This window comes from Glossina fuscipes, unplaced genomic scaffold (genome assembly GCF_014805625.2).
Source record: "Glossina fuscipes isolate IAEA_lab_2018 unplaced genomic scaffold, Yale_Gfus_2 0, whole genome shotgun sequence".
Classification (NCBI taxonomy): Eukaryota; Metazoa; Arthropoda; class Insecta; order Diptera; family Glossinidae; genus Glossina; species Glossina fuscipes.
This window is the reverse complement of record NW_023998414.1, coordinates 1,474,009-1,501,942: the sequence shown is the minus strand read 5'-3', so window position 1 is coordinate 1,501,942 and position 27,934 is coordinate 1,474,009. Positions and strand designations below refer to the sequence as shown.

The window sequence follows — 27,934 nt, the reverse complement described above, 5'->3', positions numbered from 1 at the left end:
TGGTATATTTAAGATATAGTTTGATAGCTCGAGAGATAAAAAGCTAAGTCTGTTAATTCTAAATTATTTGTGATGGACTTCATGACATGGTGGATACATTTTTCCTTAAGCGTATTCCACGGTTGGTATACTACTAATGTTGTAAATGTAGTTAGCTTTCATTTGCTTTATGTAACCAATGCGCTTCACATTATGTCGATTACTACGAATGTTTAAAAGCAATTCAGGCTGAAGGTAAGAGTTCCAAGTTCCATCAGATTTATATGGTCGGATTTTTCTTCGATTTCTATCTTTCCATCTATATAATAGACAAAATGCAAGTAAGTAAGATTATATATTCATATAGATGCTCCAATGCGTTACAAACGTTTACTAAATCTTATGTGGTAGATGCTACCACACTACTGGTGCAGTAGTGGTTGGTGCCGAATGCTGCGCATATAAAGTAAAAATATTAAACAAAAATACATGGATTAAAGTTTCTTCAATATCAATATTTTTAATATCGGTTTAAGGGCCTAATCGATTAACAACCCCCGGGGAGAGAAATGAGAAAAGAGCATGTTCTTTTTTTATTGCAAAATTCCACTTTGTTCATCAACATGTCGTTGTTGAAAGTCGTTGAAAAGTGATACGGTTAATACAACGCTTCTCTAATATGTCGATACCTTGTAGTGAAAATAATTTCCTGGAGCGCGTTTTTGAAATTTGGTGAAATTGAATCATTAGAAACTATTGTGGTATAGGGTAGAGATGACCTGAATCTTAATTCATGCAATTGTGCCATTGTAGCCAGCGAATAGTGAGACGATACATTTGTTTCACTAGAAGCGAATGCGGTAATCTCTTTGAAAGTTTTTTTGCTAAAATTTTCATGTCTTCTAATGACCTCTTCATATCCTTAGGATATCTGTTATCTCTCTAAATTTCTTAATTATTCAAAATAGTTTCCACATTTTTTTTTTGCTTCCTGATGTAGCCGTAACTGTTGATCGTCCGTTTCGTTCAGCACAATCGAAACAGGAAACCGTTGACAACACAACACTTTTGAAGCCAATACTGAATTTGGTCCACTAAGTTTTTCGAAACGTTTTCGCTTCGAGAAAACGAATGGAAATTGCAAATAAAAGTTGTACGGATGTAGTGCGCATAAAAATGTAAATGTGTAAACGGTGCCTAATTATACTATATTATACCAATAATGAACTCTTGCGGCATTCATTCTTTTGCATTCCTGAATTCAACGGATTTTCTACACACATATGGACGAGCAGCAATTTCCCCCTATACTACTATATATGTAATTAGTTTGTCAATAATTTTAATAACGATAGATTTATGAGCCCTAGTGCCAAAGACTGATTCTCCAAATGTGTAAAACTTATATTGACTAAAGCATTGATTAAAGCAGCATATCCGCCTTCTGTATGCATCTCTTTCAAATTAAAATTTCAAAGAACAGGTTAGATTACAGACCTCTCACTTGATAACGTATAATTGGCACACACTTAAAAAAAAAAAAAAAATCCCCGAAGCGTATCGCTTAGTTTAGGAGTTTTATTTTTTTCAAGAAATTTGCAAATAAAGCAAATACTTAGTGGTAAGTATTATGGCGACGTCATTAGCTGTACTTAAACCCAGCACTTCTCCATCGTCTCCCAATGTTATTAAATGCTGTTTTCCCACAGTAATTTGTGGGCCATTACGATTTCTTAAGCCATTGGCATTATCATGTTTCGATTTATACAAGAATACATGACGATGCGATTCACAAATTAAGACGTAACTCAGATCTGGTGAGCAATCGATGAACTTCTTTTGTTGTTTAGAAGCTTGTATATACCCGAAGGCATGCAGATTGCCTTCATGACGCAAAGACCACTCGTCGGGCTTTGATGGATGATATTGTAAAAGCCATAGGCACGCATCGACATCCTGGCGCGTGACTAACGCTAAAGGATATCCGGCTCTCAGAGAAGTAGTGAATAGAGGTGGCGTTGAACCCAGTAAAATATTATGAGTTGTTGAACGTGTCTTTAAATGGAAGCGTGCTAAAATGTCAAAAAAAAAAGAAAAAAAGGAAAAATAAATCACTTGATCAGCCTGTACTTGCTGTTACTTACATATTATAATTTCATCTTCTACGGAATTTAGAGGGAAATCACAATCTTCTAGAGGGGCTTCTAGGTTTGCAATTGGTCTTTGTTCTAAAGGCACAGAGTTATTAACAGAGCCATTTATGCTCTCTTTGGGTCCCCTCTCATTTGCCAGCAGATAAGGCCAACCTATTCCTGAACTTTGCTTCATCAATGAAATTTGTAAAGAGTTATTTTCCTGTGCCGAGAAAAATAAAAACAAAGTATAGATGTATAAATGGCTTGCTCAATAGGTATAAATGTTTCAGCGCACTTACGATAGTCCAAGTAGTTAAATCTTGATCAATTTTCCCAAATAGCGGTTGTTCTAACAGAATTTCGTCATTACATTTTACTGTAATTTCATTAGCAGTACACTTAACATTGTAATCGTTTTTGTCTTTATTCGGTTTTATACTAAATTTCACGATTATATCATCATCAGTTTGAGACCAAGTAAAAGCTTTAATTTCATCTTTACATACATCGGTATGTAATTGTTGTTTCTCCTCCGAATGTGCTTCCTCCAATTGCGTAACTTTCTGAGAGCGCCAAACAACTTCACGATTACCGCAAACGATTAGAGACTCTGCTCTAGGTTCAAAAGCGCAATAATAAAGTGAGCCTTTACTTTCTAATGTGTCCAATATTTTAAAATCCCACTGCTTGTCCACAAGACTCCAATTTGCCCAATGTACATGCATATAGTAGGTACAACTTCCTCCTTTAGGGCTGGGAGGCAAGTCTACACGTTGTACATGTGCCAAAGCTAAAGATATTTGCTTATGATCTTGTATGATATCTAAACGGCAATCGAAAATTGTAAAATTACGCTCCTCGTTAGCTTTAAAGTCACCTTTTATAGAGCATTCGGCTATTACTTTCCATTCCATGGCTTTTAAACGATCGCCAGTATCAAAAAGAATAAGAGTTTTTATGCCATCGCATAGAACACAATATTTCTCTGAAATAAAACGTAAGGTGTAATTGTAATCGCCTATTTTTCGATAATCTGCTTCAGGTGATGCACGCTTTACAATGTCTCCTTTAAAAACTACTTTCACTTCGTCGGGTCTGCCACTATTTTCATCGTAAGATGCTCTTACTATTTCACTTAAGCTATTTACAAAATATGATTGCTTTCTGGACCAGGGATCAACTTGCAAAAGGTTTTGCATCGAAAACAGTTCCATGTGTAAAAATGAATACTGTTCTTCTTCGTTTGGCTCAGCTTTGAAAGGTGCGGCAGTCAATTCTTGCCGCAATACAGGTATTGCATCCAAGGAAAGTTTGTACCCATGGAAATTGTTGCATATTAAACTGCGATCTTGTCTTAATTCAACGATTTTAGGCATTTATTTTGCAATTGATCCACTGCCACAAAAAATGTATATCTTTTTATATATGTATCAATGTATATTATCCAACAAATTATAATCCACTCTTTATTCTTTTATGGGAAGAATGGTATATTCATTGACTACTTCCACTTCTACTACAGTGCTGCATTTAAAAGGCTTTTGTGCGGAACGCAAAACGTATATTTGGCAAACTGCAGGTGATGGTGAAAGTATTTTCAAATACTAAAAACGTATTTTACTGTATTTCCGTAGAACCTCCATAAAAAATCATGCATGTAGTATATTTTGCACGAGTTGCACGAGTATCTCGATAAAATTCTTCTGGAAAAGTTTTTTTTTTTTTGGAGTCAAATATTAAAATGCAAATGGCTTCGGTACCAGTATTTTAGTAGATGAAGTGCCGTATTTTCGATGCACTGGCATATCGAGAGACACATTGTTCATAAATAAGTAAAGCCAGCTGAGCAATTATCAGGTTAAAAAGTTCGATCCATAGAGGTTATAAAGTAACCCTACGTTATTAAAAAAAAGAAGGAATGCCAGGCCATGGAGTATTTGTATACTTTATGGGGCTTTTGAAGCTTGTTTCTGGGCGTTATAAAGGCATTGAAAAAATAATTCAATTATTTCCATTTTTGTGCATAGACTAGAGACTACAGCATCGCCCATATAATATGTCTTCAAATTTTTGTACATTTATTTGCTATAGTTTATGAGTAATGAACAAAAAACCAAGTTTTCATTCCCTTTGAAAAACAGAGGTGTTCTCAGTTTATGTGGTGCTGTGGGCGTGTCCTTTGACCGATTTTGTCCATCTTCAATACCAACCTGCGCGCAAGAACTTCCAATGTTTCTGCCAAATTTGAAATCGTTAGTTTCATTTTTGCGGCGAAGAGAATGTTTGTTTACACCAGACATTACACAGACGGACGGACATTCTCAAATCGATTTAGGATTCGATGCTGATTAAGAATATATAAACACTTTTCGGGATCTCTGATGCTTCCTTCTCAGCGTTGCAAATGTTTTGACAAAATGAATATACCTCTCATCGTCCGGTGAAGGGTGTAAAAAGTTTTTCTGCGCACAATACGAAATTCAAACTAACAACCACATTTATTAATGCATTATCCTCCAATAGTGTTCATTAATAAATCAATATTAATGCCGTACGTTATGGTCTCAAAGACCACTTCACCGGACCAAACTGCCAAAATATAAAAAAACGTAATCTATTGAATAAAATTAAAATTTGTAGCACATTTTTTGTGTTTTAATCAAAATTGATTGAATTCCATAGAAACAGTAAAAAAAAATTAATTTAAAATTTTACATTTATATGTATAACACACACACATTTTAACCCTTTTATTAAACTTTACAGCAATTCGAATTCAATTCGTTATCTAAAAATAAATTCTTGCCTTCAAGATCCTCTAGATATTTGCCCTAAGTCGGCATCATTATTTTCTGACTTATTAGACGCGGATGCTTCTAAGATATTTCACAGCCTCTCTGGACCTCTGGTAGTAGTATCAAATGCTCGCTTGTACTTGATTGATTGAATGAAATATTGATTCGGTATCTAGTTCTACAATTTTCGAAAATTTCTCTAATTCCATGAACGCTCTACGAGACGTGTTGACGTCATCTGTGGTACCGCAATCACCTGCTTGTGGAACATCAATACGAAGACTAATTTCTTTCGAAAAGTCATTCTGAATACTTTTTTTCTCTTTCTCTCTCTCTTTCTCTCCTTATCTTCATATAATGTTATGTCCAAAATCCAATCTGTACTGCTGAACGAATTCCATACAATAGATTTCCCTTGACATGACAGTTAAGGATCCTTTGAACGTTATTGATTTGCGCTTAGTTTCTAATGCTAATATATTTTTGTAAAGCGAGAAAACATTAGAGTTACGTTGCTTACATTCAGTTCGGATTTTGCAGAATTTTATTCTTGAGATATTGCCCTCATGAAAAATTCTCTTAAATCTTATATTTGTTTTCGAGCCGATATTAATGCTGATTGAACTAATAGATTTATTTGGTTATGTTCCGATATTGAAAATTTTTCCTGCTTTCTTCCTCTTACTGTGTCCCATTAATGATGATTTTTTTTTTTTTTTTACTGGACTTTTCATTACTGAACATTGACCCCTCCGAATAAGGATTTCCTGAAATCATTTGCTGTTTACTACTAGTTCTGGACTAAGCTAATCAGAAAATCTCAAATGAAAATTCTTTGTTATAGTACACTTTTATGTATTTGTGGCATCAGGAAGGAAAAACTTCAAAAATAATTGTTTGCTTTCCGCAGCATTCCGGAATTTCCGTTGTTAATAAGATAAGTCTTTACATACATAAGTCTTTATATACATTAGTAGTATCAAATATATCCATTTTGTAAGGGTATTCGGCCCTTTTTCTCTTTGAATACGCTTTTGGATCACAATTTTATAGTTAGATGAACTTTCATTCAAACTCGGTATTCATCGACTCGACAGTTATAAATTGATTTCAAATTTTTTCACTCAGCAAACAAATTTAAGTTAAACTTGTGGGACTTTACTAATAAATATTTGTGGTATTTATCGGAGATTTCATTGTCTACATATTTTTTTGTAAAATATTTCACTAGTTTGTTCTTATTTTAACCTTTCCTTTGTTGTGTTAAGCGAATACCAAAAATTGTTGAGTTATATAAATAACTCAAGTGGGCTACAAGAAAATATTTTTCCCACATTCCGAGAAAATCTGGAAAAAGAAATAAATTTATTCAAGAACTACACATCTCAAGCTTATTTTAGTTTTTTATCTTAAGCTTACGAAAACTTGAAAAATCATATAAATTCCAAAATTTAAAAGGGTTCGGGGAAAATTGATATTGTTTTTTATAGCATTCAATTCCAGCTTTTTTTTTCGATCTTAACTCTTTTTTGGTACGTGCTGTTTTCGACTAGATCGAACCATTAAAATAAGAAACGAAATTCTGGTTACAAATACATCAATTTCAACTTCGACGACATGCTGTAAAAATCGGAATCACCGGAGTGTCTGCTAGTAGATTGCAATAGAATAGAAATACATAGAATAGAATGTCGAAAACTAGATCTTTGCCCAAAGCATCTCATATATACGACAATAGGGCCGAGTAGGAAGCGTGGTTAATTTGTTAAAAAAATTTGTTGGAAGTGTTAATTTCCTAATGTTAACATTAATTAAGTATGTGATGAATTTTCATGAAAGGCCTTACATTGTGCATCTAAATGTGTAATTATTCGATTTTTAAAATGTCTAAGTTCAATCTTAGATATTTTTAACTGAAATTTAAATAAAAGTAACAGTTCTCTGCGTAGCTATTTTCGTTTTTTAGTTAGGTTGCGGCTTTTTGATTAAGTCAGCTGTTTTTATAGAATTGCCATGTTACGTGGTATTACTGTTATTGTGATGTTGATTAAACTATGAAATAAATAAGTGTTGAGTATAATAATACGAATAGCGTTTATTAATCTTAAATTTAAATGCGCATGGATTAATGAAATTAGTCTATTATATATATCTTGTCCTTTTGAAGCTGTAATGCAATACGAATAAAATTTCTATTCTCAGTGGAAAAAAAGCAGTGAACTGCCGCACTACACCTCAACTACAAGTAAATTGAAATTGTGTATTGATGGCAATGCTAAACATAATTGTAATAATAATTCTTTCCGAATGAATGAGAATTTAACACCAAACAAGGATAAGTTCTATTGCATATATATCCTTCTAAGCACCGTGCATGAGTGCGTACGTGAGTGTTTAAACAAGGAAGTGAGTTTTGAATAGAAAAAATAAATAAACTATAGCTATGGGAGAACAAGTACAGAAATAATCAGCTAACGAGATTATTATGCCAATGCAGGCAGACATGTGTGATCAGTTGAGAAATATTTTTAGTTATAAATAGAAATTTTTAGATAAATGCAGAGGAAAAAAAATTTCGCCTTGGGTGCTAAGTGTTAAGTGAAAGCAGGATTTAAAGAATGAAAATAGCCTCCGCCCTAAGAATAAAAAGTAAGCAAACATCAACGGGTTTGTTGTTGGGTGAAACAGTAGAAAATCTGAAAAGAATTTGGGAAGAAATGTAAATGCTTGCAATAAAGAAATGTACCATCAAAGGGATCTAAAGAAATAATATTTATATACATATGCATACATATAAGTACATATATATGTAAATGCATATATATAAAACAAAACAACGCGAATACTGCAATAAAAACAAACGCCGAAAAACTAGAAACAAAACAAATCTAATTAACGTCCTTGTCAGCACCGTAGAAAGGAAGAGAAAGCTTTAAAAAAAAAAGGCAAAGCAAAATGGGTAAGCATATAAACGGAAATAGTTATTGTAGAAAAATCTCTCGCTATTTAGTTAAACATCACGGTATTTATTTTCCTTTCCGTAATGTGAGTGGTTATGTTTTTTGAATGTTTACCCAGTGGAAATGTGCATACATTCAACCCTTTCATTTCTCACCTTATAATGTGCGTGCTTGGCTACATTACTCTGCATGTTGATGTTTTTGTATTTGTTTTTGTTTTCGACTTCCTCTTTTGCTTTATTATCATTGTGCTTTCCTTTACAATTTCGCACACCAACTAGAATATATTTTTTTTTGACAATTGTCACCTCCCTGCAATTCTGCGATTTTTCCATCCAGTATTTCTAAGGCAGAGTTAAGGTGCAGTCAGCCATATGTAACATAATAAAACAAATATAATAAAATTGCTTTTCTGTTCCAAAAAAAAAAAAAAAGAAAAGAAAAGAAAAGAAAAAGTGGTGCAGAATAAGAATTCTTTAAAAAAGAAATTTTACATTTTTTTTTAGATAACATCGAAATGCTGAAAGCTTTATACGATTTTCAAGCCGTCTATCCCAAGACAATTAGTTTTGATGAAGGCGAATATTTTATTTTATATCAGACATCCGCCCGTCAACGGAATTGGTGGCAAGTGGTCAGTATGAAGGGCAATATTGGTTTTGTTCCATCAAATTACGTAATGAAAATTAAGGTAAGCATTTACAAATGCTCGCAAAATTATTTACTCCTCCAAATAGGACATCCTCAAAACATTTTCAACTTCAATTTTGATCCTGATGTAATTTATAATGTAACATAAGCTTATTGCTTTTTGTATTATTGTTGTTATTGTTATGATTGTTACTCGATTACTGTTATTATTATTGTTCTTGTGCAAAAACGTAAAATGTGTCAACTGCGAAAGTTGATTTTCATTCAATTTGTTGTAAATCAAGTTAAACTCGATAAATGAGCGAATAACTGAAGAAGCATACGAAATGAACCCATTAGTGCGTTAAGAGAAATGTTTTTCATTTTCTTTCTTTCTTTTTTATATTAGGCTGCTTTGAGACCAGCTAATAAATAGGTAACAAAAGGGCTGCGTAAACATTAATGTATTTCAACTGATGCAACGAGTTTTTACAATTAACAATTAACAAGCCGTCTATATGAATCTATTGATGCTTTGCCGGCTTCCATTGTTTGTCTGTTTGCTATTCTAAGTCAAACTAAGTTTGAAATAAACTTTTTTCTGTTATAAAAGAAAGGCTATACAAAATGTTTCTAATTGCAAATGAACTTAGCAAATATCTTAAAGCATGTTTGTATAAGCCCGAGGGCTGTACGCGATGCAGTAAAGCAATGCAATTTTGCATTTAAATTTTCTTTAAACTCTTATAAGAAAATTTTATGAAAAAAAAAAAAATGCTTTAAAAAATATGCAGCAATCAGAGATAAGAGAATAAGAGCAAATTTTTTAAGCGAGAAACTTATATTTGGGATTGATAGCGTGTATCGGTTTAAATGCTCGCAAAAATATTTCGCACGGTCATTTAAAAATATCTATTGTGTGGGTAGGAACTGGCGCGTTGCCTTTTCGAATGTTTCATATATTTTATCATAAATTATCATAAATATATTAATTTTTAAAAGGAATATACGTTACTCGATTTATCTTGCAATCAACATATCATGAGTACAAAGAAATTGTAATTTATTTTTTCGATTTTAAAATTGAGAATAAAAAAAATTTCAATTCAAAGATAGTGCTATTGTTACTGCAATAATCTTAAAAAGAAAAAAAAAATCGGCATAGTTAACAATATATTTTTTTGGATGGAAGGAAGCAAAGATAGATAGAATAGCATTACTAAGTATGTATTTAAAATATTAAATGAAATTACTTTGGAGAAATGTTATAAAATGACAAGAGGACTATCCCATTCTTGCGAAATAAGTTTAATTCAACAGACTTTGCGACACGCAATGCATAAGGTCGAGTCACAAGTAACTTCTAATGCGGCTAGATAGAATCTATTGTTCGTGCTTACCGAATACAGGGCAACGAAACAAGCGAGATTTTATTTTCAGTTCGACTTCTCTGTCAACTGTTCTATGTGGTGCATGTTACGTTGAACTGTTTTTCTTAATATCTGCAATTGGAGAGTGCAAAAAGTGTATACTCGACATGTAATGCTTTGGGAAATTAAACAATAATGGCAGTAATGCTAAGGCGACAGCTGAAAAAATATGCAGCGAAGGTCTGATAACTGATCAGGTAGTTAGAAATTGGTTTGTGAAATTCCGTTCTGGAGATACGATCTTAAAAGACAACAAAGCTCGATTTTGACGACAACCTTTTAAAGATAATATTAAAACAATATCCCCGCCAACTAACAAGAGGTATAGCAAAGGGCTTAGTATGCAAGAATATTCTGCAAGAATATTCTGCAACCTATTTTGTTCTATGGTAGGGGGACAACCAGTACCTTCAATATTGAAATATTGCATAAATAACAATTTAACATTCTCCATTTCATTGTCAATGCCCCGTGGTTGGTTAGCAACAAAACTACTTATTATGAATTGGATCTTCGTCTTTCATTCTTAAAATATCTTTTTAGGCTGAGCATTCACACAAAACCCCAAGGCAATATCTCTTTTGAATGAAATCAATCAAATAAGAAAAGTACACCAACAACTTATTCTGAATTTTTCAATTTAGAACTTAGTTTATTTTGGTTCCTTAAATTATGTTAATGAATTTTCCAACTTATTATCATATCCAAATATAAAATCTATGTCGTTATATTGTAATCATTGGGGGATAATAACCTCTTATTTCTTTCATTACTTATTACTTATTGACAGAGAAAATAGCAAGAGCAGGTATAATTCAACTCCAAAAGTGTCATACCAAAATTTTAATTTTATGCGCGAAGCGTTGAAAATTTTCGGAATGCTCTCAGTTTCATATATACAGTCAGCGGTCTTTCTGAAGACATTTTTGTTAGTGTATTAAAGAAGTTAGAAATCAACAGTTAAGTCATTAGCTGTTAGGTAATATCCCAGTTTTGCTTCATTTCACGTAAGAATTCGGTTAGAGGTTTCCGGCGATTTTCGGGTCGTCCAAAGCATCTTCTTAAGGCAACAAAAAAAGAAAATGTTCTTTCGTGAAAAATTTACAGTGGCGTTATATACGACCCTTGGCACGCGCTGTAGTCTTCCAAGAACTTGGCGAAGAAAGTGGATACTTTTATTTAGGAGAAGTACCTACACTCTCGGGACTGTTTCCAAGAGTCTCATTTTTTGAGTTGAAGTTTCGCGAGCAACTGCTTTCTCATAATTCTGTCTGCCTCAAATGACATGTAAAAGTTTATACGTGTTTTGATGTGGTATGTGGATCCGAGATCGAATAAAATCACATAAGTAGGGATTTGATTTATCAAAAAAGTCTTATAAGAAAAGCAATGACTGCACATTCAGCTAACATCCAAATTTTCAATATCCATCACTCGCTTGATGTTCCCGTTCCGCCATATATCATACATTTCGAAGCAAAAAAGTTCTCCGTTCACTTTTCATGGTCATATCAGTTAAAATCAACAAAATTATTAATGTAAAAAATATAAAAAAAAAATATTTTACGCGTGTCAGTTCGTGGAGCGGGACATTATCCTTTTAGTTTTTTAGTTGGTTCAAAAAATTCTTTAAATTGCTTCCAATTATGAGCCTGTCTGTGCGATTTTAGATGGTCTTTCTATCCTATGTAAGCTATAGTATTTTACTTACTCTGTATGTGAGATACGGTTCCGCCGAATATAATTTTCTTACTTATACTACACATGATATGTGTTAACATCCCTTAGGGATTTAAATTAAAACCAAGGATAATTTATTTCGGTCGTAACTTCGGTTTTCTCATTTCTAAATAAACACGGTTCATACATGCGTGTTATTTAAACGCGATTAACCGTTTAAGCAGTGTCGTCTCATTGCGATTGCTTTTATTACATTACATATGTGATACTTAGGGATTATATAACGGTAGATGTGTATCATATTCCCATTGATATTTTTTCTTTTTTATTTATATGATCAATATTATTCAGAATATTTCCCATTCTCGTAAGTAATACGATGGTTACTCTTAGCCATAGCCATTTTGTCGACACATTGGTCAAAAGTATCCGCTAAAAAGGATATCGCTTTTGTCCGTCTGTGTTACTGTTCCGAAAAGGTAGTCTGTTGATATCAAAAAGACGTTCTAAACTGGAAATAGGTTTCTTATTGCTTGCTCTCTGAAAAGTCATTTTTTGATGTCAGCTGGTCTTTTAATCGATAGTGATAGGGGTGAACTTGTCGTTCATTATAATAATTAAAAATTATGCAAAATAGATATTCTATGAGTTATATCATAAATGTTATCGTTTCAGTTACTAAGGGTAAATCAATTTTGCTTGAAAAATATATGAAATATTTGAAAACATGCAAATACACACGCACACACACACACACACAAACAGCGCAAATCATATTTATAGTTTTTCCTCTTTTTTTCGTTTTCGGTTAATTCAAATGTTTTTGTGCACTCATCCATTTCAGTTTTCTAAAGCTTGATGAAGCACTTTCTCATCGGGAGATGAGGGTTTCGTAGCGTAACCAAGAATGAACGCATTCGCAACTAAACTCATTTGTTTGCTATTAAAAGTATTTATTTAGAAATAAAATAAAAAAAAAATAAAATTATAAACAAGTCAAAATCGATAGGCAATAAGTTGAAGAGGGAAAGAAAATTTATTAAAAATTCAAGCAGAAGATAAACAATTCAAGTTTCAAGCTTTATATAGAAATTCGTTAGTAGATTTGTAAAAAAATAAATCACGATTAAACCGCAAGGAAGGGAAAGTAAGCTATTGAATGTGAGAACATCATCAAAAATAACTTGAATGCTTTACAATATAAAGAATCTGATCATTTTTTTTTTTTGTTCAACTACACACAAAGTCGAAAAGCTAAAGAAATTATAAATAAATAAATAAATAAATAAAAATATTGCTATCAGGCAAATCCGGCCATTAAATATTCTACTTTGCTTAGTACGGTTGTCAATTAATTGTTGTGAGAATATAACAACACTATAAACACTAACACCTTATTCAGTTTTCATGAAATGCTTTATTGATTGGAAGGATGAAATAAAGTGTGAAAGGACGCGATCGAAATTTTTTGTAAAATTGATTTTCTTTCTAAGGATTTTTCTCATATAAAGACTTACTTTCCATGAGAGCATTTATATACGTAATCTATAAATAAAGCTATGCAAAAGGGCTCGTCCTTCGATGATGGAATCTACTTGATCTAATTTAATGCAGTTAAGTCTTATAGATTAATTTCCATCAGGAAATTGAACCTTTTAGCCAAATAAAGGCTGACTTTTATAAAAGCCCTTATATTGGGTTGGATTCAAAAAGTAGACCTATATGGTCCAAGTTCTATAACTTTAAGTGTTATATTAAATTACCATTAAGAACCAATTTACACCACCAAAATTATAAAAATTCAACAGAGCAGCTGCTTTCCAGGAATGGTTACGTGGAAGGGGGCTCTAATAATTGCTTCATCCGATCCAAATTTTTCAAATCAATTTAGAATGTTGAGATACTATTATTTAGCAATTTTTGATGAGCAATGTATAAAATTGCAATTTTTGTCGCGTTTCCAATACAAGGCGTCACAAGGCGATGGTGAACTTTTTTCACTTATTTTTCCATTATCATTGCGAACGCTTCTTCGAGTCTCCAAACATATCTAATAATTTATACTGTTTTTTTTTTGTTTTTTAGTTTTTTTGTTTGAATTCTTCAGCAAAAGAAAAAGACTTTCAGTATTGGTTGTTAATAAATTTCTCATCAATGCCTTGTTAGGTATTGTATGTATGTTATCGGCATCGCCATCGCCATCACCATCGCCATTGTCATCGTCATCACCATAGATGTCGTGGTCTACTTAAGATTTTGTTCATGTGGTTAATGTTGCGGAAATATTGTTGGCTTACTTGTCTCCTATAGTCTTTCGGTGGAAATTATATCAAAAGGATTTTCTGTTCTTTACAATATCGATTCGATGATAATTATCAGCGAGTAAATGCATTATGTATTACAATAACATAATTATGTCCTTCATGTTGATAATAGTCACACTGCGGATGTCGGTTACTGTAACTGATTTCATTTTAATTATTATGTTGTAGAACAAAAATTTAAAAAAATAAAAGAAATGGAAAGAAAAAAAAAAAAAAAATTAAAAATGTAATGAAATTACAGTCAATAGGGATATTGTAGTAATTATTCATTGCGTTGTAGTGTGCGTATGTGTTGACGTATATATATATATATATGTGTGTGTGTATGGCTTGTAAAACATATTACAATAACAATAATAACAGCAACAGCAACAGCATTACTTTTATACGTATGAGAGTGCATTTGTCGTACCGAAGCAACCGAAGCTTCATGCTTGTAACTATTATGACTTTTATGTTGAAGACAAGTGTTCTTTTTAATTTAAGGAAATCATATTATGACGGTATGCTTATGTGTCTGCTTGTGTCAGTGGTGGCGGTAGTCAAGGGCATAAGTAGGTTGTTATTTATGCTAAAGGCTTAAAGTCTCTCTTACTCTTTTAGATTATTGAGACGCCTCGAGTTAAAGCATATATAAATAAATGTATGTATGTAAATATATGAAATAAACATATAAGATTTTTATTGCTGTTTTACTCCAGAAGCGAAATAAATTCATTAGTGGTTTCTAAGAATATCTCATTTAAAATTTTATGACCGTAAAAGTTATGAATTATTTAAAAATTTTCTTGACATAGTGCAGTTTGCAAATCTATTTATTGGGTTATGTAGAAAGCCTCCCGCCGGGGCTTTTTCCACGTCTTCGAGCCTGATCTCTTTAAATGATTCTAAACATAAGCGGTCAGATGGTTGACGTTTAGAGTACCTCCGTTATTCCTGACCGGTTTGCCTGTTGGTCTTTCTGTACCAGATGCAAAAATTTCATCAACTTTTCGGCCAGGGCGTGGTGCATTTTTGATATTAAAATTTCCGGAACGGAATCGAGCAACTCGCACTTGGGCCCTTCGTTCACTTTACAAATTTACCCGCCATGTTTTTGCAGCGTTTTTATCTTTTTTATTTCTTCAAGTGTTTTATCACACATTTTCAAGGCCATATAACTTTTTACATAAAAAGCAAAGAATTAGAGAATTGCCTGCACAAAAAATGTATGTTGATATGTCACCTTTTAAGCGTAGCAAGTTCGTTTGAGACAATCAGTTGAGTACTGCCCGATATATAGACTTTAACATGATGCGATGAAAAAAAAAGCTCGGAGACTTTTTACATGACGTAATATTTGATATTTTTTTAGCTTTTACGCATCGCATCATTTCTTTTTAGAATGTGTAACTTGGATGTGTGTACTCGTTTCAATTCCAATCCAATCAAATGCCTTTAGTTTAACCGATCAGTAGAACTCAGTTATGCGTAAACTTTTTATATATACACTAAGAGGTGAGGAGGAGGCTGTTAGTCGATGTGGTCGATCGATCTTTGCTTTGCTTTAGGTGGCAGCGTTTTGACTAAAAAATCTGCATAATTTTGAAACATTTTTTCAAATCTTGTCTTGCTGCTACTACACCACAACACTATTTCCTATGGTTTTGTTTTTGTACACACGGCCTGAACAAGGCTAGTTATTGGTTTTTCATGGAAATGTCGATAACCATGCAATTTATTGTAAAACTTTGTAATATTCCGAAAATACTCGTCGGAGATCTCTTTAACACATTACTGGATTGATTTAAGATTCTTAGTAGATTTAGCCTTAACCCCCTGGTGTGTTTATCTATTTTCCATATTTAAACACTTGAACAACATAATCTTCTATAACGATTTCTATTAAATCTCCCAATAAATTAGAAAAATTTTGATATTTCGACGAAGGAATTGATTTATCGATAAGAAAATTAATTAGAGAACGTAAACGTAGACGATCGAGTTCAAGTAGAAAATATTTATTAAAGAAATAGCGGATACAAGCCACATTCTCCACATTTCATATTTGTAAGGAAACGTTTCATTCTTTCTCTGAGCTAAGGATCCCCGCGTATCACGTTCCAGCATGTGTAAACAGAAACTTCACACAATGTGAACGTTGCATGTATGTTTTTCTTACCCTAAATTGTCACGATTTGCAGCCATATACTATAAATCTCTTGCCGTAACGTGTTTCAATTGTAAATATTTCAAGGAAAGATACCATTAGGTGTTTGCAAAAGTTTTGATCATTTTTTCACTTGAAAAAGGTATTCATTGTGGCATCCATCATTTTCCACAACATTTTACGATATTTTTGGCAACATGGCCATATCATGTCGAAAGAACATATATTGGTTTGGCAGCGATCCATCCATCGGCCCATTTTCGGATTTCTTCGATTTTGCGGACTTGTGTGCCAGCCAAGCCATGCTCTCCATCGATCTGAACAAGTAACAATCAAGGGACGCCATATTTGAACTTCCCATTCGAGCTGCAACAGTGTATCGTGGATAACTCTTGCGGTCAAAGTGGACAAAAAAGGGCATTTTCAGTCAATTTATGTCGCCACTTTAAGCCGTTGAACCCAAGACAGACAATTGGAATGTGAGGCAGTCGCGTATCACCATAAGCCTCTGAACGTGTTTCGTGGGCTTCGGTAGCAAATATCTTCAAGTAAATCACAAAAGTAATGAATTTGAAAGCGGAAGCGGAATTTTGAGCGCTCCATAATCACCGTCGGCGTACGTTGATTGAATAAACCGATAATATTAGTTTGGGGAAAAAGAAATCCATTATTTTTATATGAACTTCAGGACTTTATTTAACATGCTTCGGATTGTCCGATTTGGGTCAAATATGCACCGTTTTGTTGTATGATTTGTTGCCATTTTAAAGGTAACTTCAAAATGCCTCTCTCATAGAAGTCCTGGTCTCTATTTGCAAAAAAACTCTAGTAGTCGATTTTCACAATCCTCCCTAGATTCCAATTTTTTATCATTTAAGAAATTTTGCAATGCAAGAAAAAGATGATAATCGCTTGGTGCCAAGTCCGGACTGTATGGCGGATGCATTAAAACTTCCCAACCAAGCTCCCGAAGTTTCTGGCGAGTCACTGTAGATGTGTGTGGCCTAGTGTTGTCCTGGTGGAACACGACACCTCTCCTGTTGACCAATTGTGGCCGTTTCTGGTCAATCGCTATCTTCAAACGGTCCAGTTGTTGACAGCAGAGATCAGAATTTAGCGTTTGGCCATATGGAAGCAACTCATAATAAATAATCCCCTTTCAGTCCCACCAAATGCATAGCAAAACCTTCCTTGCCGTTTGAGGTGCTTCACCGCTCTTTGATCATGATCGTTTTCGCACAGGGTTATCGTATGTGATCCATTTCTCATCTCCAGCCACCATCCGTTTAAGAAATGGGTCTATCTCATTCCGTTTGGCCAAGGCTTCGCAGATGGAAAATCGATCCATCATGTTTTTTTCTGTTAATTGGTGTGGCACCCAAACATCGAGCTTCTTTTTGAATCCAGCTTTGTGTAAATGGTTTAAAACTGTTTTATGGTCGATTTTTAGCTCCTGGGCGATGTTACGACTGCTAACATGCCTGTCAACTTCGATCATTTCTCCGATTTTATCGACATTTTCGACGACCGGCCTACCTGTGCGAGGTGCATCTTTAACATCAAAAATTCCTGAACGCAATCTACGAAACCAAAATTGTACATAATTGGCTGTAACAGTATCGGAACCATAAACACCGTTCACAATTTTAGCCGCCTGGCTTGCATTTTCGCCTTTGTCAAAGAAAAACTGTAAAATGTACCGAGAATTTTTTTTGTACTGCGAAATGTACAGTATGTAAATGTACAGTATCGGAAATTGTTTGATCGATACTTTACGAGAAATCTATCAGTGCAGCCATCTACCGAAAAAATAATGGATATCTTTTTCCCCAAACTAATATTAAATGTGAAAAAATTGTTATTTTATGTAAAGAAAGGTCAAAGTGTCATTGAATTTAATCGTTGTATACATTGATACTTACTTGGCATTACTTTATCATATCTACTTGCTGAAGTCGCTGATCAAAAATTTGTGCAAACACCTATCATGTGCTGGCCGGTATAACATCGTCTATCATTAGCTTTTTAAAGTATTCCCTATATTCGCTTGTACTGATATCATTCCAATATATATTTAAATGCAAATAGTCTTTTACTTTATGATACGGTGAACAACTACTGGCTACCTATATAAATGATGTTTTTTAGATGTTTATTATTATGTACTACCACTGCAGCAGCTATTATTCTATATATTGAATTACTAGCATATCTAAATTTGTATAACGAAGACGAGGAATCTCGACTAGCAAGTCAATGGTCGTGGATTCGAATCTCCTCAAGTGCGGTAGAGTTTTTAATAAAAGCCAATAGCCTTAGATGCTAGTGCTTTTAAGAGTTTAGTCTTAGAATTTATTCCTCTGGCGTAATTAATAATAATAATAATAATAATAATAATAACTTTGTATAAACTATATATGTGTATATTAATTTATTGCGGTTTTAAATAAACATTTAAGCGGTATTTTTTTTAATGAAAACATGGTTTTTTCTTTTCAAACTTCTGATGTCAGCAGGATTTGAATATCGTGTCGAAGCCAAAACTCGTTTTTGAATGGATTATTTCGTAAGTAGAATGCAAGTGTTTCCCAAACAGGCTATAGTTCGTCGTCTATTGACACAAGCAGAACTTTTGTTAACAGAGCGGATAAGATAGTGTATCCTAATTCATCACCCGTGCAACGTGCAACGTGCGATCGAGTCTCTCGGTATAATTAAAAACTACCTTATCACGTGAATGAGCATATTTTGCGAGCGTTTTACTGATCGGATCAATTACATCTGTTGTTACAATTTCATAGTGATAGTTTGGAATAAGTGAAATAAGGTGGCTTATAATGCGCTACTAATACCGATCCAACTATCTGGATAGAATTCTATAAGGCTCTTAATATAAGTGTAGGAAATACTTAATAAGGTTCTGTGTATAAAATGATCAGGCTATGATTGCATTTGGACGCCTAATCCGTTCAAATTAGAACACTTAAGGTGCATTCGTAAATATCAAAATACGTCAATCTATATAAAAATACGAAGGTTTTCTTCGGGCGATCCCATCTTTGTTGCGGCCGATCTAGAAAATGTCATTTATTTTTAGTATATGTCGCAACAATTTATATAAAAAATTATATTTAAATGAGTTCGTGAGATTTGGGATTTTAGCATAAATCCCCTAGATGATAATGAACTGTCAGCGCGGTCAAGCTAGAAGCCATTTTCATTTACACTATAGAAGCTTCCCACATCCAATCGTAGTTTGACGCTTGTTTACATAAATCCATGTTAACCACTTGACGGACCATATGTTAGGCTTTCGCATGGCTTAGCAAATAAGTAGGGCGACTATCATGCGAAATATACTTAACTACCCTACTTTAATGACGATTTGCGTGTACTTGGACTTGTAGTCAAAATGCCTCGATCGGTCAAGGCATAATAAACACCGATTGTCGCGTATACAATAGGCTTTCGCTCTTAGGCTTTCATCTGTGTTTGACCTTAACCGTAATATATGTATAGCTGGCATCCTCTGACTGACTGTCATATTAAAAAAAAAAAAAAAACAGACCTTTAAAGAGTTCTGTTAAAGTTTAGTTTAATGTTTTTTTATCATGTTGAGCGCAAATTGGCCTTCGCCTTTGGCCTTACCCTTCTCTCATTGCTTTTATTTTATTTATCAGAAGGACTTCAAAATTATCGCTAAATTAATCCGTGGCTTTATCGAATTTCCACGGACTCTTTGTCACTTTATCATATTAGATATATATTCACTATTGTTGTTACAACAAAATAGGTTGACTGACAACAAACAAGAGAGCTTCTCCGGCAAACTTGGTGCTCGACTTGCCGGCCTTCAATCAATATTAGGCGAGTACGGCAACAAATGGCATTGTTTACTTGACAATCTCTTAATTGCCGATGAGATGGCTTTTGTATTATTTATTGGAGCTGGAACGGTGACGGACAATGCGTATCGAAAAGGTACTGGGTAGTGTGTCCTAGAAGAACGTTGAATCGCTTGCCTATTAAAATAATAAAAACACAATTGACTTAAGTAATTGCCAAAAAAACAAGTGAAGCTATTATCGACTTTTATGCCGAATTAATTCTTGAAAGCATAACTGCTGGATATCTGCACATGCAGTAGTCATTCAATCTGCATATGCCTTGCGCAACAACATATTTGCAAAGAGAGGGAAATTCATGCTTCGAATCATGCCGCAACAAAGTCTCAATCTCGCTAAGAGATCACAATGAATATGTGGACAAAGTTTTATTTTAGGCAGAAATATTGCAAGCGTTTGCACCTAGTTTGGTAAAAGGCTAAGAAAATGCGCAAAATCTGTTGAAGGACACATCTACAGCATTACGTAACGTGAAGATAGACACCTCTGTTTTTCAAAAGAAATACAAAATTAGTTTTTTGCTCGTTACCTATAAACTGCAGCAGATAAATCTACAAAAATTGTAACGCAAAACATTTCCGTCCGTACATCTGCCCTATTTATCCTTAGCCTGCGCAACTGTATAGTATCTTTGTGCAAGCAGTCTTCCGTTTGTAAAAATGATGATATCGTTCACAAATTTGTAAACTATATCGTCGTTATCACGTTTGCAACGCCCACACGCCTATATAATAAAATCCTTGAACACTCTCCGTATTCTTTGTTTGCTACTCACAAAGTACAGCACCTACAAATTTTGCGCCATGTCGGCCTATTTTTGGGAAACCATCTTAATAATAATTTTCACGAAAACTGATCCTTTGTAGAGCACAAAAGTTTTAAGTTTTAATATGTGGCGATGAAAATTTGCCCAAAATAAGAACTGTGTTTGACAATGTGGTATAGGGTATTTTATAGTCGGCCTTGCCCGTCTATAATGTTCTTACCTGACATATTTACTGATATTGAAGAAATGACGGCGTAATTGGAAATTCGTTTCCATCGTTCCTTCGTTATCAACCTATCACCGGATTTGCTTTACAAAAGTGAAGGTAATCTCTAAGACTCAGCTTATGAAACACGTAAGGTTTATGTTATGAAAAAAAAAAAAAAAAAAGGTGAAGCACGTAGCAATCTGTGTGTCAATGAAGGGGAGATAAAGACAAAAAATAGATTTCTTGAAGACACCGATTGGGAGTCTGTTGGGCCACAATGGTCACCACAAATGTGCAATACAAGATTCAAGAAAATATATATGTTTTTTTTGTTGGAGAGCCATTTACAAACCGACAAGTGCTCGCCAAGCTTCCAAGGGAATTTTTCTTTCTTCTTGTATGATTGTTCTGTTCATATACATATGTGTTATATAATAAGGAAAATGAAATAAAATTTTATTTTTGGCTTTTAGGTCGAACCAGATTTTCTGATAAGTTTTTTGAATTCTTCCATTGAATCGTTGGAAAAATCGAAAGAAACGGAAATAAACGGTATTATGCCAAAGGAGGAGCTATTGGAACGCCTTAGGGAAAAGAAAAACTCCATGGAACGAATGTATTTGGTATGTGTGCATCCTTTTTAAATGTTCACGTTCGCTCTATTATTTACATTATCGTTCATCGATACATTTTTTCTAGGACAATACCGAACGTGACGCTGACTCATCGTTATCATTTTCACAAAGTTTAGGAGACAAGCATAGTGCTCCGCATCAGCAGGAGCATAGACCGCATAGTCCACCACACATTAAGCGATTAGATAGCAGTAAAAAGTCAGTATCAAGTCCATCCATGTGTACGACTACACCACATTTGGTGCAGGAATCGCCTAGCATGGGTTCAATGCAGGTGCAGACTCAGCACAGTCAACAACAACAGCAACAGCAGCAGCAGCAGCAGCAGCAGCAACAACAACAACAACAACAGCAACAGCAACAACAATCACAGCAACAGCAGCAATCACAACCTCCCCAAGCTCAAACTAAACTGAACGATATCGCCCAAGATAATAGTGTTACCTCAGAGCCTTCCACTACCACGACAACCACAAGCGAGGATGTGGTTACAACCTATCGGGAACCGAGTTTAAAAGATTCCTCTTCGGCCGCGCATTCTTATAATAAATCGAATGGCAGCCTTAAAGGAAGCAATAGCCTAACGAGAGATATTAGAGGAGAAGAAGAAGAAGAAGAAGCTGCCACTGTTGATGAAGATTATGGTAAACAACAAACAAACGGTGAATCGGGCAAAGATGATAAGACTTTGGAAAAATCTGAGACTAGTGATGTGGTTAGTGACGATCCTGATGTTAACGGCAAAGGTGACTTCGCCAACAGTGCTGATAATAGTCAGGCATTGGATAGCGAAGACAGCGCTGCCGCTTTGCAACAGCAAGTTAAAGTCGCTCTAGTGCAATCCGGTGGTCTTAATGCAGCTTATGCGCGACCTAACAGAAAAGTAGAATCTTCCGATGTTTATCAAATTGTTGATGCGATTAGACGTAATACGAATATGAGTTTTGATATTTCCTGCGAAGCTCTACGTGTCGTTTTAACCAGTATGGAGCAATTGTATAACGGTGCCATAAATCCCTATCTAGAAGCAATTGCGATACATGTCACTGATAAAGTTGATACACCCAAAGAGCTATTAGGGCTAACGCACGATGCCAAACGATTACAATACATATTCGCTCAACTGGCCGATTGTAAAAACGATACGCAGCAACGTTCCTGGATGGTATATGAAGATGAAGATGATATTTTACAATTTCTAGAAGAGCTGGTAGAAATATTGGTAAAGATGAATAAAATAGTAAAAGAAATTTTTGCTCAATTTTATTTAATAATTCCATCTATGCAGAATAACGCCGATGAAAATATTTGTTGTTACGAAATGTCTTGCGATCAATATCAGGCTATGGTCAATTTAGTGCAATACTATCAAATGGAGACTCGATGGCCTATAAAACGTTTACTCTTGAAAGCTTTTACTGCTGCCTGCCATTTGGATGCCATTATCGTAGATATTTTAGTAACGTCAGTGTTACCCCTGGAAATTGTTGAAGATATGAAAGTTCAATTTTCCACAATGGAACGACTAAAAGAATTAATTAAAATGTTAACCATAATTTTTTGTTTGGGTCAACCAATGCCAGTCAATCATCAAGGTGATCTAAAAATGTTGTGAAATTTTTTTTTTTTTTTTTTTTTTTTTTTTTTTTGCAGTCATTGAAAACTTTGATTTATTTCAGATTATTTGGGCCTGCAATTTGCTGAATTCTTATTGGAAACGATTGAGAGTAATAATCCGGAGAATTTCATTGATCTGGTAATTACATTGATATTAGCTTTTAATCTTCAATTCGTGGATCCCTTACAAAATCCTATAGTTGAGGCAATGCAAACAGTACCTACGGTGAAAGCTTTTACCGAAAAAATATTACTTCTATTAAATCGAGAAGGTTGGTTCAATTCAAACTATTTAAAATAGCTTTCTTGAATTTTTTTTCTTTTTTTTTTCTTTTTTGGTTTTTTTTTTTTGTTTTTCTTTGCTTGTGCTAGAGGATCCTGTCAAACTTTTGAAACATCCTACAAATGTTATGAATTCGGTATTAAAAATCTTTATTGATGTGTTTAGTATTAAAGAGACCGCCGGCCTATTTTATACCACTGATAATAAAGTGCTGATCGATATTGTGGTCAGGCAATTATCCGATTTGTGCGTCGGAAATCCGGTAAGTCTTTTGTAATGTTTTTTTTTTTTTTTTAATTTTTTTTTTTAAATATTTTTTTTATTAATAAAATAAAAATGAATGAAAATATTAGTTAAGACGCTGCTACTTGGAATTGTGCCGTCGCATTATGCGTAATACTAATTATCAAGAGCATCAGCATCGTAAACAGGATTTTATGAAAATATTTACACGTATCTTCTGTGAGGATACTGAAGTTAGTGCAGCTGATCAACAACTGGTGCGAGAAATTGCAAACGAATTTCCTCAACTATTTAAAGCTTAAAGCAATTTTATCGTATCTATCGAACCCATAAATGAACAGCATTTAGTTTTTCTCTTTTGTTCTTGTTATTCAGTACATTGTGATGTGATAGCATTTTTTTTCAATTTACCAAAAATTTTTAATTCATTTACAATTACAGGACATTTTTTTATATATTAGTGTAGTTAAAAAAAGCTCTCTAGTCTTTTTTGGAAATTATATTAACGAGCTTTTTTTTTTTTAACTAAAATGAAAAGGAATTACTAAAGAAATTTTTGGACTTTCAATATTTTAAGTCCATAAGAGAAACACGTTTTCTTTTTTCCCTTTTTCCCTTTTTTTTTTCTTTTTGTTTTTTATTATTAAAGATTTTTACAAATCCGTTTTCCTTTTTTTTGTAATATTAAGTAGAGAAAAATATAATGATTCATATTTAGATTTTCTCTCCCACAGTTTATAAACTTGAAAGTTTAAATATTCTTTTTAGGTTAAATTTATATAAAAAAAAAATAAGAAAAAAAAATTAAGAAACTACAAAATCTATTTAATAGTTAAGAGAAAATAACAATTTTAATAAAAAGAAGGTTAACATTAATTGTTGAATTATGTATACAGCACACAAGCATGCATATACATACCTATACGTAGTTAATATTTCCTTTAAACAATAGGAGCACTTCCCAATGTACGTACGAGCGAAAATTTAAATTCCATTTCTGCAAAGATAACGACTTAAATGCCGTAATCCAGTAATCAATTTCGAATCAGTTTCGAACTTAACAAATCTTAAGCTGAGTTAAGGATGAAACTTTACAAAGCCTGTCAACTCAAATTTACGAGATAATAATTATTCTGACGACTAAATTTCTTATGAGAGAATTATGAGACGTGGTTTAAGTAGCTATTATAGGCAGCATAAACTATATTTGTGTCTTCCCATATAATAAAATAAAATAGTGCTTGTTGTACTCTACACAACTCATCATACAGTAGGATACAGTAGGATAGGAGTAAGTTTGTGCACACGTATGTAATACTGAAAAGGACTTACGATACACCCGATGGATACATAATCATTTTCTGATTCGATCTAAGCTTATCTGTCGGTCTGTCATCTGATGTCTGTCCACGAATTATTATATTCAACCTACAGGTCGCACTTATTACGATATTTGGATGAAATTTACTATGCTGACTTGCTATGGCCCAAAGACGAATGCTATTGAAAGTGATTCGGATCGGTCAACTTTTTCGACAATTCCCTGACGGAAAAAAAAATTCAATTTTCAATAATTCTCAATAAAAGTCGTTCAGTGATAGTATTTTGGCATTGTAAATTAGTATGAAAATTTTAAATCGGCTGAGGCAATTTTTCGAATGCGCTCTCCGCCGTCTAGCGGAAACTGAATCTTTATATGATAAAAATATGTAATTTTTTATATTTTGATGGGGAAGAATAGGTTCATAATTGACGAAGAAATCAACGTTACCGAATTTGGACCATATAGGTTTACTTTTTTTGGAAATTCTCGCATATAAGGATTCTCCGGAAATTTAAGCCTTTACACGCCAAAATGACCTATGTGTTCATGTTCACGATAGACATTTGACATAAATATGAAAAGGACCAAATAGTAAGTCGTTCAGAAAAAGTTTCAATTGTTAATACTTTGAGATGAAAGTTGGCCCATTGTTGTAGTTAAGCAAAAAAAAAAAATTAACGGTAGGCAATTTGGATCACATAGCTAGCATTCTCACTATAGAGGTTATCATGAAATGCAAACCCTTATATGGTTTTTTTAGTTTTTTATGATTGAAGCTGAAAAACAAGAAAATTCAAGAAAAAGTTTATCTTTGTATGAAGGTAATGTGTATTTTTTGCTGTATTATTACAACGAGTGAATAATACTAATAGGCGAAATGATGTAGGATATCTAATGGTCGACCTTGCCCGACCATAACGTTTTTACTTGCTTTTTTGCCTCTTTTCTTTCAGGGTGCTTTTCGCGATGTCCTTTTATTATACCGATCGATTAGCGGTCACTTTTTCAATCGATTTAAGCTTGTCTGCTTGCCTGTTCCTGTTCTGTTAAGGACATTATAGTCGAACAAAGCCGACCATTAAATATTCTACACTATATTGTCGAACGTAATTTGATTTTTTTATTATAGAACACACAAATTATATCTTGTTTCTATATAAAAGCGAAATTTTCAATTGCATATTTGTGCGGAAGCGGGCCCAAAACGCAACCTAGTGTAGTACAAGATTAATTTTTACATATGGCATTTTGTAGAGTCATTTTTTTTTTTTTTTTGTGTTAAATATAATATAAATATGTTATATAATGTTCATCACGAAGTATTGAAAATGAAAGCATTTTATCCTATGAACTTCAGTTTTCGTTATATGAGAAGAGGTTCAACAATTGCCCCAGCCGGTCCAAAGTTGTCATACCAATTTTGAGTGCCCAAATATTACTACCTATTATTTTCGAAGAACCAAATAATGATAGCAATAGTAGGCAGAAAAGTTAATAAAAAAAGTTTGATATGCCATTTACATGTGGCAGGATATAGACCCTATTACAAGAAACGTTAGAAATTACATATTTCATTGCGCATTCATCAACATCCGGTAGCCGAAAGGATAGCTAATACGCATGACATGGTTTCAATTGGTAATTGGCCAATGAAATTGCAGCAATTGTGCTAGTGAGCTTACAGTTTTAGAAATTTTTAAGAAAACGAAAAAAAAGTCACGTATGACACGGTAAAGTCTACAAGATTTCGATCGTGATATGCGAGCGGAAGCATATTATATATACGACGACAAAGGCTCATTATCATTAATAATCATTGTTACAAAATTCATGACAAAGTTAATAGTTCTAACGTTAGTAACCCGTTTTCTTCATCAAATTTTATAGAATATTTTTTTGAAACACTATGTCCCCTATCTGCCACATGCCTGTTGAACATTATGTATATAAGATCGATCATTTCTCAATTTCGCACGGTGCGGCAAGGCGTTGAGAAAAGTGATCATTCTCGGTTTTATTTTTTGTGTACGGCTTTTCCAAATCGTCCTGATCATACCTAAATCGTTCACTCTAATGATAGAAATTAAAAAATTGATACTGAATGATATTTAGAAAAATAAGGACAACTCAAGAACATACATATAACTTTTTAGGCAAGTGCATGCACAAAGGGGATAGCACACACGCGTACAGTTTTATTCAAAACATTCTACTATTGTAAACATATGCCCCTAATTTCTAGTCTTAGAGAATCATTTTGAGCAAAACAAAAAGCATTATTTTCATAAGTTTCCTATAAAATCTCCTCAATCCAAGAAGCTGTCCTACCTCCTTCTCGGTCTTCGATAATGGATATCTTAAAATGGCATTGACATTCTTCGGGTATGGTTTAACCCGGTTAGGCTTTACGGCATGGCAGAAAACTTTTGCTTGCCTATGGAAAAATTCACATTTATTTAGCCATGTCCCAAGACTAACATTACGTAATTCCTTTCTCCTAATTATATTATCTAAACTCTGTAGTCTTTTTCATGATTGTGGATTGGAATGTGGACAGTGCGCTTCAAAGTCCAAACGCGATTCTTATAAGTTCATAATGTCTATTTCTGGTAGAGAGAGTGTTTTTTTTCTTTTGTCGGCCGAGTTTCTCTCTCTCTCTCTCTCTCTCTCTCTCTCTCTCTTATGGAATCCCTTAGACAGATCGGGGGCACTGAATCAGAAGTGTTTCCCTAGTTTGTTCAATATATCATCCATATTGGGCATCGGATATTTATCTGTGATCGTGGTGTCGTTGAATTTGCGATAGTCGATCACAATTTTTTCATTCTTTCTTGCCAGAAATTTTTAATTTTGTAAGCACAACTCACATCA

At 33.7% G+C, this 27,934-nt stretch overlaps 2 protein-coding genes across 5 annotated transcripts; one reads left to right on the top strand and one right to left on the bottom strand.

Annotated features, from left to right (window-relative positions):
* Positions 1-155: 155 nt before the first annotated feature.
* LOC119644561 (nudC domain-containing protein 1) lies at positions 156-12,363 on the bottom strand. The gene is made up of 4 exons (XM_038044147.1): positions 11,641-12,363; positions 2,414-3,817; positions 2,124-2,334; positions 156-2,051 (listed from the first exon to the last, which is right to left on the bottom strand). Exons 2-4 carry the CDS (start codon positions 3,488-3,490, stop codon positions 1,567-1,569), a joined length of 1,773 nt encoding a protein of 590 aa, XP_037900075.1. The 5' UTR covers positions 3,491-3,817; positions 11,641-12,363; the 3' UTR covers positions 156-1,566.
* Positions 7,171-24,149, top strand: LOC119644560 (NCK-interacting protein with SH3 domain). 4 transcript variants are annotated; one of them, XM_038044142.1, is made up of 8 exons: positions 7,171-7,868; positions 8,376-8,560; positions 21,435-21,584; positions 21,661-22,818; positions 22,885-23,191; positions 23,276-23,485; positions 23,586-23,758; positions 23,850-24,149. In XM_038044142.1, exons 1-8 carry the CDS (start codon positions 7,865-7,867, stop codon positions 24,039-24,041), a joined length of 2,379 nt encoding a protein of 792 aa, XP_037900070.1. In that variant the 5' UTR covers positions 7,171-7,864; the 3' UTR covers positions 24,042-24,149. The 4 variants fall into 4 exon arrangements, with proteins under 4 accessions (XP_037900070.1, XP_037900073.1, XP_037900071.1 ...); XM_038044143.1 differs by lacking the exon at positions 7,171-7,868 and adding an exon at positions 8,063-8,229; XM_038044144.1 differs by lacking the exon at positions 7,171-7,868 and adding an exon at positions 8,208-8,245.
* The last annotated feature ends 3,785 nt before the right edge of the window (positions 24,150-27,934 follow it).